General features: G+C 44.2%; 1 protein-coding gene across 1 annotated transcript in view; it reads right to left on the bottom strand.

The window, feature by feature from the left end:
• The window catches only part of LOC145396969 (uncharacterized), a 54509-nt gene that overhangs the window by 2113 nt on the left and 36019 nt on the right, over positions 1-16377 (bottom strand). Inside the window, exons 2-3 of the mRNA XM_080270200.1 lie at positions 13679-13831; positions 11526-11669 (exon numbers count right to left, since the gene is read on the bottom strand). Coding sequence (XP_080126326.1) covers positions 11526-11669; positions 13679-13831 — 297 coding nt within the window. The remainder of the gene's footprint in view (positions 1-11525; positions 11670-13678; positions 13832-16377) is intronic.

Below are 16377 nucleotides of genomic sequence, written 5' to 3'. Positions count from 1 at the left end.
TTATTTGGTACGAATTTATATGTAGCATGAGAGTATATTGCTTTTCAAACAGTAACATAGGCAATATAAGCATTGATTCACTCACTAACACATCAACATATCTGACCTTTTTTGGCAACATTACCTGATCATTTCTGACTGTTTCTTCCTCTAACGCTATGTAAACTTGGTCCTGCACATTGTCATCGACTGGAGAATCACTCTTGCCCTGAATGTCTTTATTGGCCAGGTCACTGGTAACAAGTGAATGGCCGAGACAATGGAGTGTGGAGGGGGGAGGTCATGCGGGGTAAGGCATTGTCCCTGCCTGGCATCTTGTAGAGGAAGGTGTCCCGTGTATACGTACTTTAAATCACGCAAGAAAATTGAAAATCTGCAAATTATGAACCTTTCAATTGCGCAACTTACCATTAAGTCGACAGGTCTAGCTGTGACAAAACGTTGCGACATACCCATACGTCGACGGGACGGTTCGGGTTAGTACACAGTATTTTTTTTTTCTACTAAGCATAAACACGAAAAATGAAATATTTTCAAAGCACAGAATTCATTAGCTTACCTTGTCACAAAAAGAATAAGAAAATTGGAGATGGATCAGGTAAGTGAGGAAGATAAGTAGTTTAAGGATTACTCTCCCCCTTCTGTCTGTCTGTCTTTCTGTCTGTCTGTCTGTCTGTCTGTCTGTCTCTCTATGTATATATACTATAGCACTAGCCGTGTGTGTGTGTGTGTGTGTGTGTGTGTGTGTGTAAATGGATGTTCTGGAACATATATCTTTACATTTTGTGCCGGACTTATATATGGTTTGTACTGTATAAGCAGCATTTAGTTAATAATAATAATAATAATAATAATAATATTAATATTAATAATAATAATAATGCCTGTGGCGATGGCTTAGGTGCTGGTTTTGGTGCTGGTGCTAGTGCTGGTACCGGTGGTGATTCTGAGGGTGCTTGTGGTTGTGGTTTTGGTCGTGGTGAAGACGGTGGCGGTTGTGGTGGTGACAGTAGCGGTTGTGGTCTAGGCGGTAGTTTTAGTGATGGTGATGGTTTTGGTGGTGACAATGGTGGTTTTGATGGTGTTGGTGGTGGTGGCTTTGGTGGTGGTGACTTCCGTCATGATGATGACTTCCGTCATGATGGTGGCTTTTGTGGTGGTGGTAGCTTTGGGGATAGTGGTAGTGAGTTTGGTGGTGATGGTGGTGCTAGGGGTGAGTGGTTGTGGCGGTGATGGTGGTTTTTGTGTGGTCGTGGTGGTTTTCGTGGTGATGATGATTTTAGTTGGGGGTAGTTTTAGTAATGGTGGTGGTTTTGGTGGTGGAGGTTTTTTTGGTGGTGGTGATGGTTTTGGCGGTGGTGGTGGCTTGGCGGTGGTGGTGGCTTGGCGGTGGTGGTGGCTTGGCTGTGGTGGTGGTTTTGGTGGTGGTGGTGGTGGTGGTTTTGGTGACGGTGGTGGTTAAGGCGGAGGTTCTGGTTTCGGTGGTGTTGGTGTTGGTGGTTTTCGTGGTGGTGGTGGTTACGGTGGTATTGGTGTTGGTGATTGTGGTGGTTTTGGTGGTGGTTTTGGAGGTAGTGGTTTTGGTGGTGGTGGTGTTGGTGTTGGTGGTGGTTTCGGTGGTGGTGTTGGTGATGATAGTGGCTTTGGTGGTGGTGGTGGTGATTTTCGTGGTGGTGGTGGTGTTGGTGGTGGTTTTGGTTGTCGTGGTGATTTTGGTGGTGGTGATTTTGGTGGTGGTGATTTTGGTGGTGGTGATTTTGGTGGTGGTGTTGGTTTTGGTGATGATTGTGGTGGTGGTGGTGGAGGTTTTGTTGGTAGTAGTTCTGGTGGCGATGGTTGTGGTGGTGGTGGTTTTGGTGGCGATGGTGGTGGTCGTGATTTTGTTGGTGATGGTAATGGTGGTGGTGGTGTTTTCTTTTTGTTGGTGATGATAGTGATTGTTTTGGTGGCGATGGTGGTGGTGGTTTTGGTGGTGATGGTGGTGGTAGTAGTGGTGGTGGTGGTTTTCGTGGTGATTGTGGTGGTGGTTTTGGTGATGGTTGTTGTGGTGGTTTTAGTGGTGATTGTGGTGATTTTTGTAATCATGGGGGTGGTTTTTGTGGTCGTGGTGCTGCTGGGAGTAACTTTGGTGGTGGTGGTGATGGTGGTTTTTGTGGTTGTCGTGGTGATTTTCGTCGTGGTGATGATATTAGTTTAAGGGTGGTTTTAGTAACGGTGGTGGAGGTGGTTTTGGTGGTGGTGGTAGTTTTGTGGTTGAGGTGGTGGTAGTTTTGTGGTTGAGGTGGTGGTAGTCTCGTGGCTGAGGTGGTTTTGGTTGTGATGGTGGTGATTTTGGTGGTGGTGATGGTGGTTTCTATGGTGGTGGTGGTGGTTTTGGTGGTTGAGGTGATTTTGGTGGTCGTAGTGGTGGTTTTGGTTGTGGTGGTTTTGGTGGTTGAGATGATTTTGGTTGTGGTAGTGGTGGTTTTGGTGGTGGTGGTGGTGGTGGTGGTTTTGATGGTTGAGGTGGTTTTGGTTGTGGTAGTGGTGGTTTTGGTGGTGGTGGTGGTGGTGGTGGTTTTGATGGTTGAGGTGGTTTTGGTTGTGGTAGAGGTGGTTTTGTTTGTTGTGGTTTTGGTGTTAATGATTGTAGTTTTGGTGGTGGTGGTGATTTTGGCGGTGGCGGTGGTTTTGGTGGTAGTGGTGGTTTTGGTTGTTGTGGTGATGTCGGTGATGATGTTGGTGGTGGTGGTGCAGGTGATGGTATTGGTGGTGGTGGTGATTTTGGTTTTGGTGGTGATTATTTTGGTGGTGGTTGTGATTGTCTGGGTGGTGGTGGTGGTTTTGGCGATGGTGGTTTTGGCGGTGGTGGTTTTGGTGAGGGTGGTGGTTTGGTGGTGGTAGTGGTTTTGGTGGTGGTTCTGGTTTTGGCGGTGGCGGTGGTTTTGGTGCTGGAGGTTTTGGTGGTGGTGGTGGAGGTTTTGTTGGTGGTGGTTTTGGTGGTGGTGGTAGTTTTGGTGGTGGTGGTGGTTTTGGTGGTGGTGGTTTTGGTGGTGGAGGTTTTGTTGGTGGTGGTTTTGGTGATGGTAGTAGTGGTTTTGGTTGTGGTGACTGGTTTTGATTTTGATGGTAGTGGTGGTTTTGGTGGTGGTGGTGAATTTGGTGGTGGTGGTGATTTTGGTGGTGATGGTGGTTTTGGTGGTAGTGGTAGTTTTGGTGGTGGTGGTGAATTTGGTGGTGGTGGTGATTTTGGTGATGGTGGTGGTGATTTTGCTTGTGGTAGTGATTTTTTTGGTGGTGGTGGTGATTTTGGTGGTGGAGGCGATTGTCTTGGTGATTGAGGTGATTTTTTGGTGGTAATGGAGTTTTTGGTGGTGGTGGTGGAGGTTTTGTTGGTAGTGGTGGTTTTGGTGGCGGTGGTTTTGGTGGTTGGTTCTGGTGGTGGTGGTTTTGGTGGTGGTAGTAGTTTTGTGGTTGAGGTGGTTTTGGTGGTGGTGGTTTTGGCGGTGGTGGTAATTTTGGTGGTGGTGGTAATTTTGGTGGTGGTGATTGTTTTGGCGGTGGTGGTGCTATTGGCGGTGGTGCTGGTATTGGCGGTGGTGCTGGTATTGGCGGTGGTGGTGGTTTAGGCGGTAGTGGTGGTTTTGGTGGTGGTGGTGGTGGTGGTTAAGGCAGTGGTGGTGGTTTCGGTGGTGTTGGTGGTGGTGGTTTTCGTGGTGGTGGTGGTGGTTACGGTGGTATTGGTGTTGGTGTTGTTGATTGTGGTGGTTTTGGTGGTTGTGGTTTTGGTGGTTGTGGTTTTGGTGGTGGTGGTTTTGGTGGTGGTGGTTTTGGTGGTGGTGGTTTTGGTAGTGGTGGTTTTGGTGGTGGTCGTGTTGGTGTTGGTGGTGGTGGTGGTTTCAGTGGTGGTGTTGGTGATGGCTGTGGTGTTAGTGATGGCTGTGGTGTTGATAGTGTTGGTGATGATAGTGGCTTTGGTGGTGGTGGTGGTGATTTTCGTGGTGGTGGTGGTGTTGGTGGTGGTTTTGGTTGTCGTGGTGATTTTGATGGTGGTGTTGGTTTTGGTGGTTTTGGTGGTGTTGGTGGTGGTTCTGGTTTTGCTGGTGGTTGTGGTGGTGGTGGTGGAGGTTTTGTTGGTAGTAGTTCTGATGGCGATGGTGGTGGTGGTGGTTTTGGTGGTGATGGTTGTGGTGGTGGTGGTTTTGGTGGCGATGGTGGTGGTCGTGATTTTGCTGGTGATGGTAATGGTGGTGGTGGTGTTTTCTTTTTGTTGGTGATGATAGTGATTGTTTTAGTGGCGATGGTGGTAGTGGTTTAGGTGGTGATGGTGGTGGTAGTAGTGGTGGTGGTGGTGGTTTTCGTGGTGATTGTGGTGGTGGTTTTGGTGATGGTTGTGGTGGTGGTTTTGGTGGTGATTGTGGAGATTTTTGTGATGGTGGGGGTGGTTTTTGTGGTGGTGATGCTGCTGGGGGTAACTTTGATTGTGGCGGTGATGGTGGTTTTTCTGGTGGTCGTGGTGATTTTCGTCGTGGTGATGATATTAGTTTAAGGGTGGTTTTAGTAACGGTGGTGGAGGTGGTTTTGGTGGTGGTGGTAGTTTTGTGGTTGAGGTGGTGGTGGTGGTAGTCTCGTGGCTGAGGTGGTTTTGGTTGTGATGGTGGTGATTTTGGTGGTGGTGATGGTGGTTTCTATGGTGGTGGTGGTGGTTTTGGTGGTTGAGGTGATTTTGGTGGTGGTAGTGGTGGTTTTGGTTGTGGTGGTTTTGGTAGTTGAGATGATTTTGGTTGTTGTAGTGGTGGTTTTGGTTGTGGTGGTTTTGGTGGTTGAGGTGATTTTGATTGTGGTAGTGGTGGTTTTGGATGGGGGTGTGATGGTGGTTTTGATGGTTGAGGTGGTTTTGGTTGTGGTAGTGGTGGTTTTGTTTGTTGTGGTTTTGGTGTTAATGGTTGTAGTTTTGGTAGTGGTGGTGGTTTTGGCGGTGGCGGTGGTTTTGGCGGTGGCGGTGGTTTTGGCGGTGGTAGTGGTTTTGGTGGTAGTGGTGGTTTTGGTTGTGGTGGTGATCTAGGTGATGTTGGTGGTGGTGGTGATTTTGGTTTTGGTGGTGATTTTGGTTTTGGTGGTGATTTTGGTTTTGGTGGTGATTATTTTGGGGGTGGTGGTGATTGTCTGGGTGGTGGTGGAGAGTTTGGTGGTGGTGGTTTTGGCGGCGGTGGTTTTGGTGATGGTGGTGGTTTTGGTGGTGGTAGTGATTTTGGTGGTGGTGGTTTTGTTGGTGGTGGTTTTGCTTGTGGTAGTGGTTTTGCTTGTGGTAGTGGTTTTGGTGGTGGTGGTTTTGGTGGTGGTTGTGGTTTTGGCGGTGGCGGTGGTTTTGGTGGTGGAGGTTTTGGTGGTGGTGGTGGAGGTTTTGTTGGTGGTGGTTTTGGTGGTGGTGGTGGTTTTGGTGATGTTGGTAGTGGTTTTGGTTTTGGTGACTGATTTTGATTTTGATGGTAGTGGTGGTTTTGGTTGTGGTGGTGAGTTTGGTGGTGGTGATGATTTTGGTGGTGGTGGTGGTTTTGGTGGTGGTGGTGAATTTGGTGGTGGTGGTGATTTTGGTGATGGTGGTGGTGATTTTGCTTGTGGTGGTGATTGTTTTGGAGGTGGTGGTGATTTTGGTGGTGGAGGCGATTGTCTTGGTGATTGAGGTGATTTTTTGGTGGTAATGGAGTTTTTGGTGGTGGTGGTGGAGGTTTTCTTGGTAGTGGTGGTTTTGGTGGTGGAGGTTTTGGTGGTGAGGGTTTTGGTGGTTGGTTTTGGTGGTGAGTAGTTTTGTGGTTGAGGTGGTTTTGGTGGTGGTGGTTTTGGCGGTGGTGGTAATTTTGGTGGTGGTGATTGTTTTGGCGGTGGTGGTGGCTTGGCGGTGGTGGTGGTATTGGTGTTGGTGGTGGTATTGGCGGTGGTGGTGGTTTAGGCGGTAGTGGTGGTTTTGGTGGTGGTGGTGGTTAAGGCAGTGGTGGTGGTGGTGGTGTTGGTGGAGGTGATTGTGGTGGTTTTGGTGGTGGTTTTGGTGGTGGTATTGGTGTTGGTGTTGGTGATTGTGGTGGTTTTGGTGGTGGTTTTCGTTGTGGTTTTGGTGGTGGTGATGTTGGTGTTGGTGGTGGTGATGGTTTCAGTGGTGGTGTTGGTGATGGCTGTGGTGTTGATAGTGTTGGTGATGATAGTGGCTTTGGTGGTGGTGGTGGTGATTTTCGTGTTGGTGGTGGTGTTGGTGGTGGTTTTGGTTGTCGTGGTGATTATGATGGTGGTGTTCGTTTTGGTGGTTTTGGTGGTGGTTCTGGTTTTGCTGGTCGTTGTGGTGGTGGTGGTGGAGGTTTTGTTGGTAGTAGTTCTGGTGGTGATGGTGGTGGTGGTGGTTTTGGTGGCGATGGTTGTGGTGGTGGTGGTTTTGGTGGCGATGGTGGTGGTCGTGATTTTGTTGGTGATGGTAATGGTGGTGGTGGTGTTTTCTTTTTGTTGGTGATGATAGTGTTTGTTTTAGTGGCGATGGTGGTGGTGGTTTTGGTGGTGATGGTGGTGGTAGTAGTGGTGGTGGTGGTTTTCGTGGTGATTGTGGTGGTGGTTTTGGTGATGGTTGTGGTGGTGGTTTTGGTGGTGTGTGGTGATTTTTGTGATGGTGGGGGTGGTTTTTATGGTGGTGATGCTGCTGGGGGTAACTTTGGTTGTGGCGGTGATGGTGGTTTTTGTGGTGGTCGTGGTGATTTTCGTTGTGGTGATGATATTAGTTTAAAGGTGGTTTTAGTAATGGTGGTGGAGGTGGTTTTGGTGGTGGTGGTAGTTTTGTGGTTGAGGTGGTGGTGGTGGTGGTAGTTTCGTGCCTGAGGTGGTTTTGGTTGTGATGGTGGTGCTTTGGTGGTGGTGATGGTGGTTTCTATGGTGGTGGTGGTGGTTTTGGTGGTTGAGGTGATTTTGGTGGTGGTAGTGGTGGTTTTGGTTGTGGTGGTTTTGGTGGTTGAGATGATTTTGGTTGTTGTAGTGGTGGTTTTGGTTGTGGTGGTTTTGGTGGTTGAGGTGATTTTGGTTGTGGTAGTGGTGATTTTGGTGGTGGTGGTGGTGGTGGTGGTTTTGATGGTTGAGGTGGTTTTGGTTGTGGTAGTGGTGGTTTTGATTGTTGTGGTTTTGGTGTTAATGGTTGTAGTTTTGGTGGTGGTGGTGGTTTTGGCGGTGGTGGTGGTTTTGGCGGTGGCGGTGGTTTTGGCGGTGGCGGTGGTTTTGGCGGTGGTAGTGGTTTTGGTGGTAGTGGTGGTTTTGGTTGTGGTGGTGATGTAGGTGATGATGTTGGTGGTGGTGGTGTAGGTGATGGTATTGGTGGTGGTGGTGATTTTGGTTTTGGTGGTGATTATTTTGGTGGTGGTGGTGATTGTCTGGGTGGTGGTGGAGGGTTTGGTGGTGGTGGTTTTGGCGGTGGTGGTTTTGGTGATGGTGGTGGTTTTGGTGGTGGTGGTGGTTTTGGTGGTGGTGGTTTTGGTGGTGGTGGTTTTGCTGGTGGTGGTTTTGGTGGTGGTGGTTTTGGTGGTGGTTGTGGTTTTGGCGGTGGCGGTGGTTTTGGTGGTGGACGTTTTGGTGGTGGTGGTGGACGTTTTGGTGGTGGTGGTGGACGTTTTGGTGGTGGTGGTGGTTTTGCTTGTGGTAGTGGTTTTGGTTGTGGTGGTTTTGGTGGTGGTTGTGGTTTTGGCGTTGGCGGTGGTTTTGGTGGTGGACGTTTTGGTGGTGGTGGTGGACGTTTTGTTGGTGGTGGTTTTGGTGGTGGTGGTAGTGGTTTTGGTTTTGGTGACAGTGGTTTTGATTTTGATGGTAGTGGTGGTTTTGGTGGTGGTGGTGAATTTGGTGGTGGTGGTGATTTTGCTGGTGGTGGTGGTTTTGGTGGTGGTTTTGGTGGTGGTGGTGAATTTGGTGGTGGTGGTAATTTTGGTGATGGTGGTGGTGATTTTGCTTGTGGTGGTGATTGTTTTGATGGTGGAGGCGATTGTCTTGGTGACTGAAGTGATTTTTTGGTGGTAATGGAGTTTTTGGTGGTGGTGGTGGAGGTTTTGTTGGTAGTGGTGGTTTTGGTGGTGGTGGTTTTGGTGGTTGGTTTTGGTGGTGGTGGTTTTGGTGGTTGGTTTTGGTGGTGGTAGTTTTGCTGACGTTAGTTTTGCTGGTGGTGGCTTTGATGGTGTGGTGGCTTTGATGGTGTGGTGGCTTTGATGGTGTGGTGGTTTTGGTGGTGGTGGTTTTGGTGTTGGTGGTTTTGGTGTTGGTGGTTTTGATGGTGGTTTTGGTGTTGGTGGTTTTGGTGGTGGTTTTGGTTGTGGTGATGGTTTTGGTGGTGGTGATGGTTTTGGTGGTGGTGGTGGTTTTGGTGGTTTTGGTGGTGGTTTTGGTGGTGGTGGTGGTTTTGATGGTGATGGTGGTGGTGGATTTCTAGTGGTAGTTTTGATGTTGGTGGCTTTGGTGGTGGTGGTGGTGGTTTTGTTGGTGGTTATGGTGATGATGGTGGTAGTAGTGGTTTTGGTGGTGGTGGTGGTGGTTTTGTTGGTGGTTATGGTGATGGTGGTGGTGGTGGTGGTTTTGGTGGTGGTGGTGGTGGTTTTGTTGGTGGTTATGGTGATGGTGGTGGTGGTTTTGGTGGTGGTGGTGGTGGTATTAGTGGTGGTTATGGTGGTTTGGTGGTGGTGGTGGTGGTGGATTTGGTTTTGGTGGTGGTGGTTTTGGTGGTGGTGGTGGATTTGCTGGTTGTAGTTTTGATGGTGATGGCTTTGGTGATGGTGGTGGGGGTTTTGGTGGTGGTGGTGGTGGTTTTGGTGGTGGTAGTTTTGGTAATGGTGGTGGTGGTGGTTTTGGTCGTGGTGGCGGTTTTGGTGGAAGTGATGGTTTAGGTGGTGGTGGTGGTGGTTTTGGTGGTAGTGGTGGTGGCGTGGTGGTTTTGGTGGTAGTGGCTATGGTAGTTTTGGTGGTGGTGGTGGTTTTGGTGGTGGTGGTGGTGGTTTTGGTGGTGGTGGTGGTGGTGGTTTTGGTAGTGGTGGTGGTGGTGGTGGTTTTGGTGGTGATGGTGGTGGTGGTTTTGGTAGTTGTGGTGGAGGTTTTGGTTTTGGTTTTGGTGACGGTGCTTTTGGTTTTGATGGTGGTAGTTTTGGTGCAGGTGGTTTTGGCGGTAGTGGTGGTTTTGGTGGTGGTGGTAGTTTTGGTGGTGGTGGTGGTTTTGGTGTTTGTGGTGGTGGTAGCTTTGGTGTTGGTGGAGGTTTTGTTGTGGTAGTTTGGCGGCGATGGTGGTGGTGGTGGTTTTGGTGGCGATGGTGGTGGTGGTGGTTTTGGTGGCGATGGTGATGGTGGTTTTTGGTGGTGATGGTGGTGGTTTTGGTGGTGGTTATGGTGGTGATGGTGGTTTTGGTGGTGGTGGTAGTTTTGTTAATGGTGGTTTTGGTGGTGGTAGTGGTTTTGGTGGTGGTGGTGGTTTTGGTGGTGGTGGTGGTGGTAGTTTTGTTAATGGTGGTTTTGGTGGTGGTGGTGGTTACTCTCAATGATTCATAATCCCTACTCTGGGTACATTTCCTGTGGATTATTTCCCATCCACCTATATTCCCCTGTGGACTATTTTCACCCATTTGATACACTTTCATCTTTGGGCCCATTCTCTTCTCCAGGGATTTTTCTCTTTGGGCCTGAATTTCTCCGGTGAACATATTTTCTCCGTGGTTATATATATATATATATATATATATATATATATATATATATATATATATATATATATATATATATATATATATATATTTACGTGCCCGACTCTGGGCAAAGGCTTCAGGGCCTGTTTCTCGGGGGTAGTGACCTTTCCCAAGCCTCAGTAGTCCTCCTACACATCCACATGTCACCACTTCGGCGCAAATACCCACCGTCCATATTGAATACATGCTAGGGCTGTCTCATACAGGACTGGTGTACTGGTATTAGCGAGGGTATTTTTACGACATGTCGGCAGGTCATCTGGTAGATCAGGAACGTCTGCTTTTTAGGAAATTCAAATCCTTAAACTGTTCCCTGCCCAAACCGGGATTCGATCCTGTGTCCATTAGGACTGCAGGCTGACTCTCTACCGATTCAGCCACCGCCTCCTCCTCTCTCATGGACCTATTATTTTTTTTATGGATTTTTTTTTTCCTAAGGACCTGTCTCCCTCTCATCCATTTCTCCTTATGGACGTATAATCAACCACTGACCTATTTTGCCCATTGGATTTTTTTTTTCTCCTTCGGCGAATTTCCCTAAGTGAAACTATTTACCCTCATGGACCTCGCTTCCTCCTTTGACATTCTCCCATGGACCTGCTCCCACATGAATCTTTTTCTCACCATGAAAATACATTCCCCATCAATCTGCTTCTCCAATATTTTTCTAATGAACCTATATTCCCCATGGTCATATTTTAGTCATAGACCTATTTTACCCATGAACCATACTCGCCATGGGGCTATTTTCCCTCATGAGATTTTTCTCTTTCTTAATACTAAATATCCTTTGATGAACCTATTTTCCCTACGGAATGTTTTCTCTCATGATCCTATTTTCTTCCCATGAGGAAAAAAAGACAAATCCCCAGAGGAAACTATTGTCTCCCATTGGCTTTATTTCCCACATGGACCTATTATTTTTTTTCAAGATTGGATCTATATTTACAAATGGATCCTTTTCCCTTAAGAATCTATTCCATTGAACCTATCATCCCACACTGACCTATTCCAACCATGGATTTGTTTACCTACTGGATCAATTCTCAAATACTTAACCCCTCCCCAATCATAAACATATCTCCTCATCCAGTATAGTCTGTGTCAGTATTAGGGGGATGACTCGGCAACGTCTCATGCACCTGCCCATCCTGTTAAAGCATTCGCCCCACCCATACTGTCCGCTCCCTCTGCCCAGCTAACCACTCCACCCACGAACTTATCCATCTCATATATCCACATATCCTGACTGGCCACCAATTGAACCACGCAGGAACTCACCCATCTATCAATCAATGTACCCACCCATCCACCAAGCTCCATCAATAGGATGACTTGCACACACACACACACACACACACACACACACACACACGCGCACACACACACACACACACACACACACACACACGCACGCACACACACACACACACACACACACACACACACACACACACACACAGATGCAAAGCAGCTTTTACAGTATAAATAATAATAATAATAATAATAATAAGAAGAAGAAGAAGAAGAAGAAGAAGAAGAATAGAAGAAGAAGAAGAAGAAGGAGAAGAGTAGAAAAAGAAGAAGAAGAAGAATAGAAGAAGAAGAAGACGAAAACGAAGAAGAAGAAGAAGATGATGATGATGATGATGAAGAAGAAGAAGAAGAAGAAGAATCCATCCATCCATCATCTAATCAATAATGATAAAAATGAATATATTTTGTGACCTCAGTATTATCATGAAATATGAAGGAATAACATTGTAAGAATATGTAAGATACAAATGGATATGTGAAGAATCTTACCCGTGTTGCGTATCGAACTGATTCATGGAACCAGTAGGATACCAAGCCACTTTCCACTATTCTGTCCACTATCCTGGATGTGCTTGGCTTCAAAGGAGAATTGCTCTGCAAACCCACTCCAACACTGAAAGGCCACGTGCATTCCTGAAACATTATAAGCAGAATGTAAGAACAAGACTGTAAATTTCCGTAAAGCAAAGTCTTTGGCTGTCACTTCTAGGGTTAATGCATGACACCATTGTTATTAAAATTCATACGACTGATAATGCGTGAAACACAAGGATGCAAATTATTTTCGGTTTACACAACTGCACAGCTGTGCACTACATGACGAGACGTCATGTCTAAAAAATTCATTAGCTACCCGCAGCACTTATAAAAATTTAAGTTTAATTTCGTGCATTTCCTATATGCCTATCTAAATTGTTATCTTACAATTGCATTTATTAACTAAGTACCTGCCAGAATAACTAATGAATTTCCTACTTAAACACACACACACACACACACACACACACACAATAGAGTGAAGTAGTAATTTTAGCACATACTCGTATCAGATGGTTACATCAGTAATAATATTTCAAATATCAAAGCTGACAAGTTTTGGTCAAATTTACGTAATCAGGGTCCACAGTTTGTCATGTTATAGCTAATTAGGTTAATTTTGGTCCATTACGAATACTGGCCGACTGAAATGAATGTAGGTGCTTTCAGGACAGTTCCACTACATTTAGGTCACCTCAGTACCGTTCACAACAAATTTGGTCGATCTACTCCCTGCACATCTGTTCTGAGGTAGTCATATCAATTCTTGGCAGCAGCTACTTTATATAATATGTATGTTGGACAGCCACTTGAAAATTACTTGGCCAGAGGCATCGAATATCTCTAACATGAAGCAATATTGTTATGGGTTTATGGAAAGAAAAGCGACTGAGAATCAAAAGACAGTGCAAGAAGATTCTTGGTGGAATGCATCTGAAGACCAATACTTCAAAGGCTTCATAATCACGTGTTTTAAATTTGTACCTCTCCTTGCAGAGAATTGAAAATTAGGGTTTATATCTAACACATCTATTTTGGAAAGTTTCGTCTATGCTGAAGACGATCATGTGAAGATTTTAATATAAAAAAAGGGGTGAGGGGGAGATCTCCTAAGGCTGAATTCGGAAAAACAATTGGGTAAAAGACAGTTAGAAATCCTGACCCACTTTTGGGAAGAACTGAATGAAGAGAAACTTCAATAATGTAGGAAAGATTACAAAGTCGAAAGAGTTTTCTTAAGTCGTAGTGTCAGCACGGAAGAACAGTTCTTGAGGACAATTATTGTGATTATTATTTCAGCAGTTTACTGTAATCTAATAGGGGCTCTCAAAATGATCTGGATGGAGATCCACTTGCAATCAACTTCCTGTCGAGATAGTGACTTAGTTTTGCAGAGTGCAAAAGGTGATTATAGAGTCTTCTTATGGCCTGTGCTTTTCCTATAAAATCGAACATTATCTAATACAAAAATTTCCATTTCTTTTTTTTTTTAGGAAGGACAAAGAAAAGAGAATGCAGAATCCTCCAATGTCTAGCTCTACTTGCAAAATCAAGACTCATAATAGTAGTAAACGGATGCAGGACCATGGACACTGTATTAAGGAACATTGCTGAAGTCATCAGAAATTTAAAAAAGATTTCACGTCCGAAAATTTTAGGAAGTGAATGACGGAACCAACAGCTTTAATAGAGATTTAGTGTCAAAAAATTCTAGTTATAAAAGCAAAATTATTATAAGCTGTGTGCTCGTGTGTGTGTGTGTGTGTGTGTGTGTGTGTGTGTGTGTGTGTGTGTGTGTGCTGATATTGTGGTTTTCTTATCAAATAATGGAAATTTGACTTTTGATACTGTGTAGAACCTGCAAGAAAAAAAAATCATGTGGTAATTAACTCTTCTGCATGAGGACAGCCATTTCATTTTAATTAGTCTGCCATAAGAAGAATTCATTCAATTTAGATGGGACCCCTGAATGTAAAGAGTTTATTGACTGTTGCATCTGACATTACCAATTTGTAAAACGCTCTCCTAAGATGATTAAAACTGTCTGTTGGTAGCAAGAAGACAATTATTAAAAACATTATCAATTTAACGTGTTTAAGTGTTACCTTCATAACTCTAACAATAGGCTCTTGATGTTCACGGTTGAGCTGCGCCGTTGTGTACTCAATATAATGGCGGCTGGAAATGACGCCCGCGCGACCATCCTTCACCCATGACTCTGGATCTGAGAGCACTGGGACGTAGCGCTGGTACATCTCCTGGAAAGGTCAGTGGAAGTCACTGAGAGGAAAATAATGTGATATGAATACGACAAGAAAGTACAACACAAACTATTTCTTTGTTTTCTGGGCTATAATAAATATGATGTACTTAATATAATGATTACTAGCAACAGTATTTGCAATTCAAGGCTCATCTAAACATGAACCCAATAAACTGACAGCTGGAACTGTCCTCTTCCTACAGTCTACCATTTTCCTCTGGGGGAACAGGAGGGGAGCTGAGGGATCTTTGTATAAGAGGAGGTTTGAGAAGGTCATTTGTATCAGTGCCTCGGCATGAAGGTTTCCTTCTCTAGCATCGATGTAATGTAGATAATTACTTGTGATCATAAATTAGCAACCGAATACCTAGTTGTCTAGTGGGTTCAGCAGTCTGGCTGGATGCTGGGAGACACTGTGATGCAAAAAAGAAGAAAAATGAATATATTGTACAGGAAGGTGTATAAGACACCATTTGTGTTTTTAATTTATAATAAGTATACTACAATTAATATAATAGTAAAATAATAGCGACATAATCAGTAGTTGAATGCATGGTCTAATGATTTTCAACACCCCAAACAAAGAAGGTCCATAGGTTAAAGTCTGATGGATGGATGAGATATATTGCTCATGTAATGCAATTCTGAGGCGAGTGATTGGCCATGGTCACCTTATATGTGTAGATGCTAATTAAACTAGCCCCGGCCCCTTTTGTCCCAGTGGGGCATGAAAGGATTGAGTGATGGGTGGATGAACGGGTTAACTGAAAACATAAAGAAAAAAAAAAATCATCTCGATCAATGCTAGACTTTTGGACAAGTTCTTAACAAAGTTCCTAAAGAAAAAATGTATTTTGTTTATATTATTCATCTGTCATTTAGTATAATGGATATGTGAAAATCACTCATGTATCTCATATTTATTACATAACCTGAATCATATTAATTTTCACAGTGAACTATCCAGTTTCTCTGTGACACTCTCATGTTAAAGGATTTACGATAACTGAGACAGGCTGGTCGGTGGGAAACCGTATCTAATTACTTCAACATCTATCAATTTGAGTGTCTTTCTCACTGTGAATGCATTATCTTACACTTACTGGAAGATAGGTATAACCAGACTTCATTATGTACAGTCCTGGCACTTACAAGAAGGTATTCACAACTTCACTTCACTCAGTAGTCTTTACACTTACAATATTTACAACTTCATATACATGAAAATATTTAAAAAATGCCTTCACTATGTACAGCACTGGGTGAGGCACACAGGCAGAGTGAGGCAGAGCGAACGTGACGGGGGGTGAGAGTGAGTGTATGGCCTTGACAGCCTGGGGGATGGTAGAGGAACAGTTACCATACATGCATGCCAATTTTTAGCTGTGAATCTTGAGAAATGCATTCACAGTGAATTCTTTTTATTTTAAACCGTTTTAAAATGGCACTGGCACTAGCCACGGAACTATGTCAGATCATTTTAAAATGGCACTGGCATGCGGCAGATTAGGGAAGGGCGGTGATGGTTCGGACATTTGTAAAAAAATATTGATAAAAATTTAGATTTAAGCAGGAGAGTAATCTGGTTTATGTTAAAATGTTGCCACATCATTTGGCTCTTTTGGATAATAATAATATAAAGGTCTCAGCTCTGTAGTTAATGAAACACAAGTGACTAAATCGTCCGAACCATCCCTACCAGTGGTGATGGTTCGGACAGTTGGGTCGGATGGTTTGGCCATATGTATTATGTGAGTTATATTGGATAAAAACAAACATTTATTAATTCAAAGATATTTCATTTTTCTAAAGTACAATATTAAACTTAAGAATCCACATGAACTACTCGATAATTGTTAAAATATATATATATATATATATATATATATATATATATATATATATATATATATATATATATTAGTATATTTAGGCAGAATGTTTTCTTTTATACAAAAATCATTAAAGACCAAGGCGTAGCCATTGTTCACTATTTTTCTGTTGATCTTTTCGAGTTTTCTTACACATTGTTTTACACTATGATTCAGGTTGTAGATAATATATCCAAGATCCATGTCGTAACTATATTTTATTAATTATTTATTTTCATTTTTCCTAGGACGTTTCGTGTATCCTTACACATCATCAGCGACTGTAATATAGATACAATACACTATAAAACATGACATATACAACATAAACCTATACAATATATATACTGAAATGTACAACAACGACTAATAAAAGTGTAGAGTTACAAGAGTATGGATAAAAGAGACAAACCCTTTAGGTGAAGTCAAGTATGAGCTACAGTTAAAAGTGTATGGATAAAAGAGACAAACCTTATAGGTGTAGTCAGCTATGAGCTACGTGGTTGACTGCGAAGGTTGTATGGGTGAGTGGGTGTTTGTGGCTGTGTAGTGTTGCCAGTTGTGTTATTGTGTGTGTAATGTTCATTTGTAATTGTCGCTGCTTGTGGTCGGGCCTTTGTGTATTTAAACAGTTTGAGGGTACGATCTAGTCCGGTAGTTTGGTTGTTTA

Source organism: Coenobita brevimanus, chromosome 40 (genome assembly GCF_032717465.1).
Source record: "Coenobita brevimanus isolate Jiangsu-jjx chromosome 40, ASM3271746v2, whole genome shotgun sequence".
NCBI classification, from domain to species: domain Eukaryota; kingdom Metazoa; phylum Arthropoda; class Malacostraca; order Decapoda; family Coenobitidae; genus Coenobita; species Coenobita brevimanus.
Note: the sequence above shows the minus strand (reverse complement) of the source record. Positions and strands in the feature narration are given on the sequence as shown.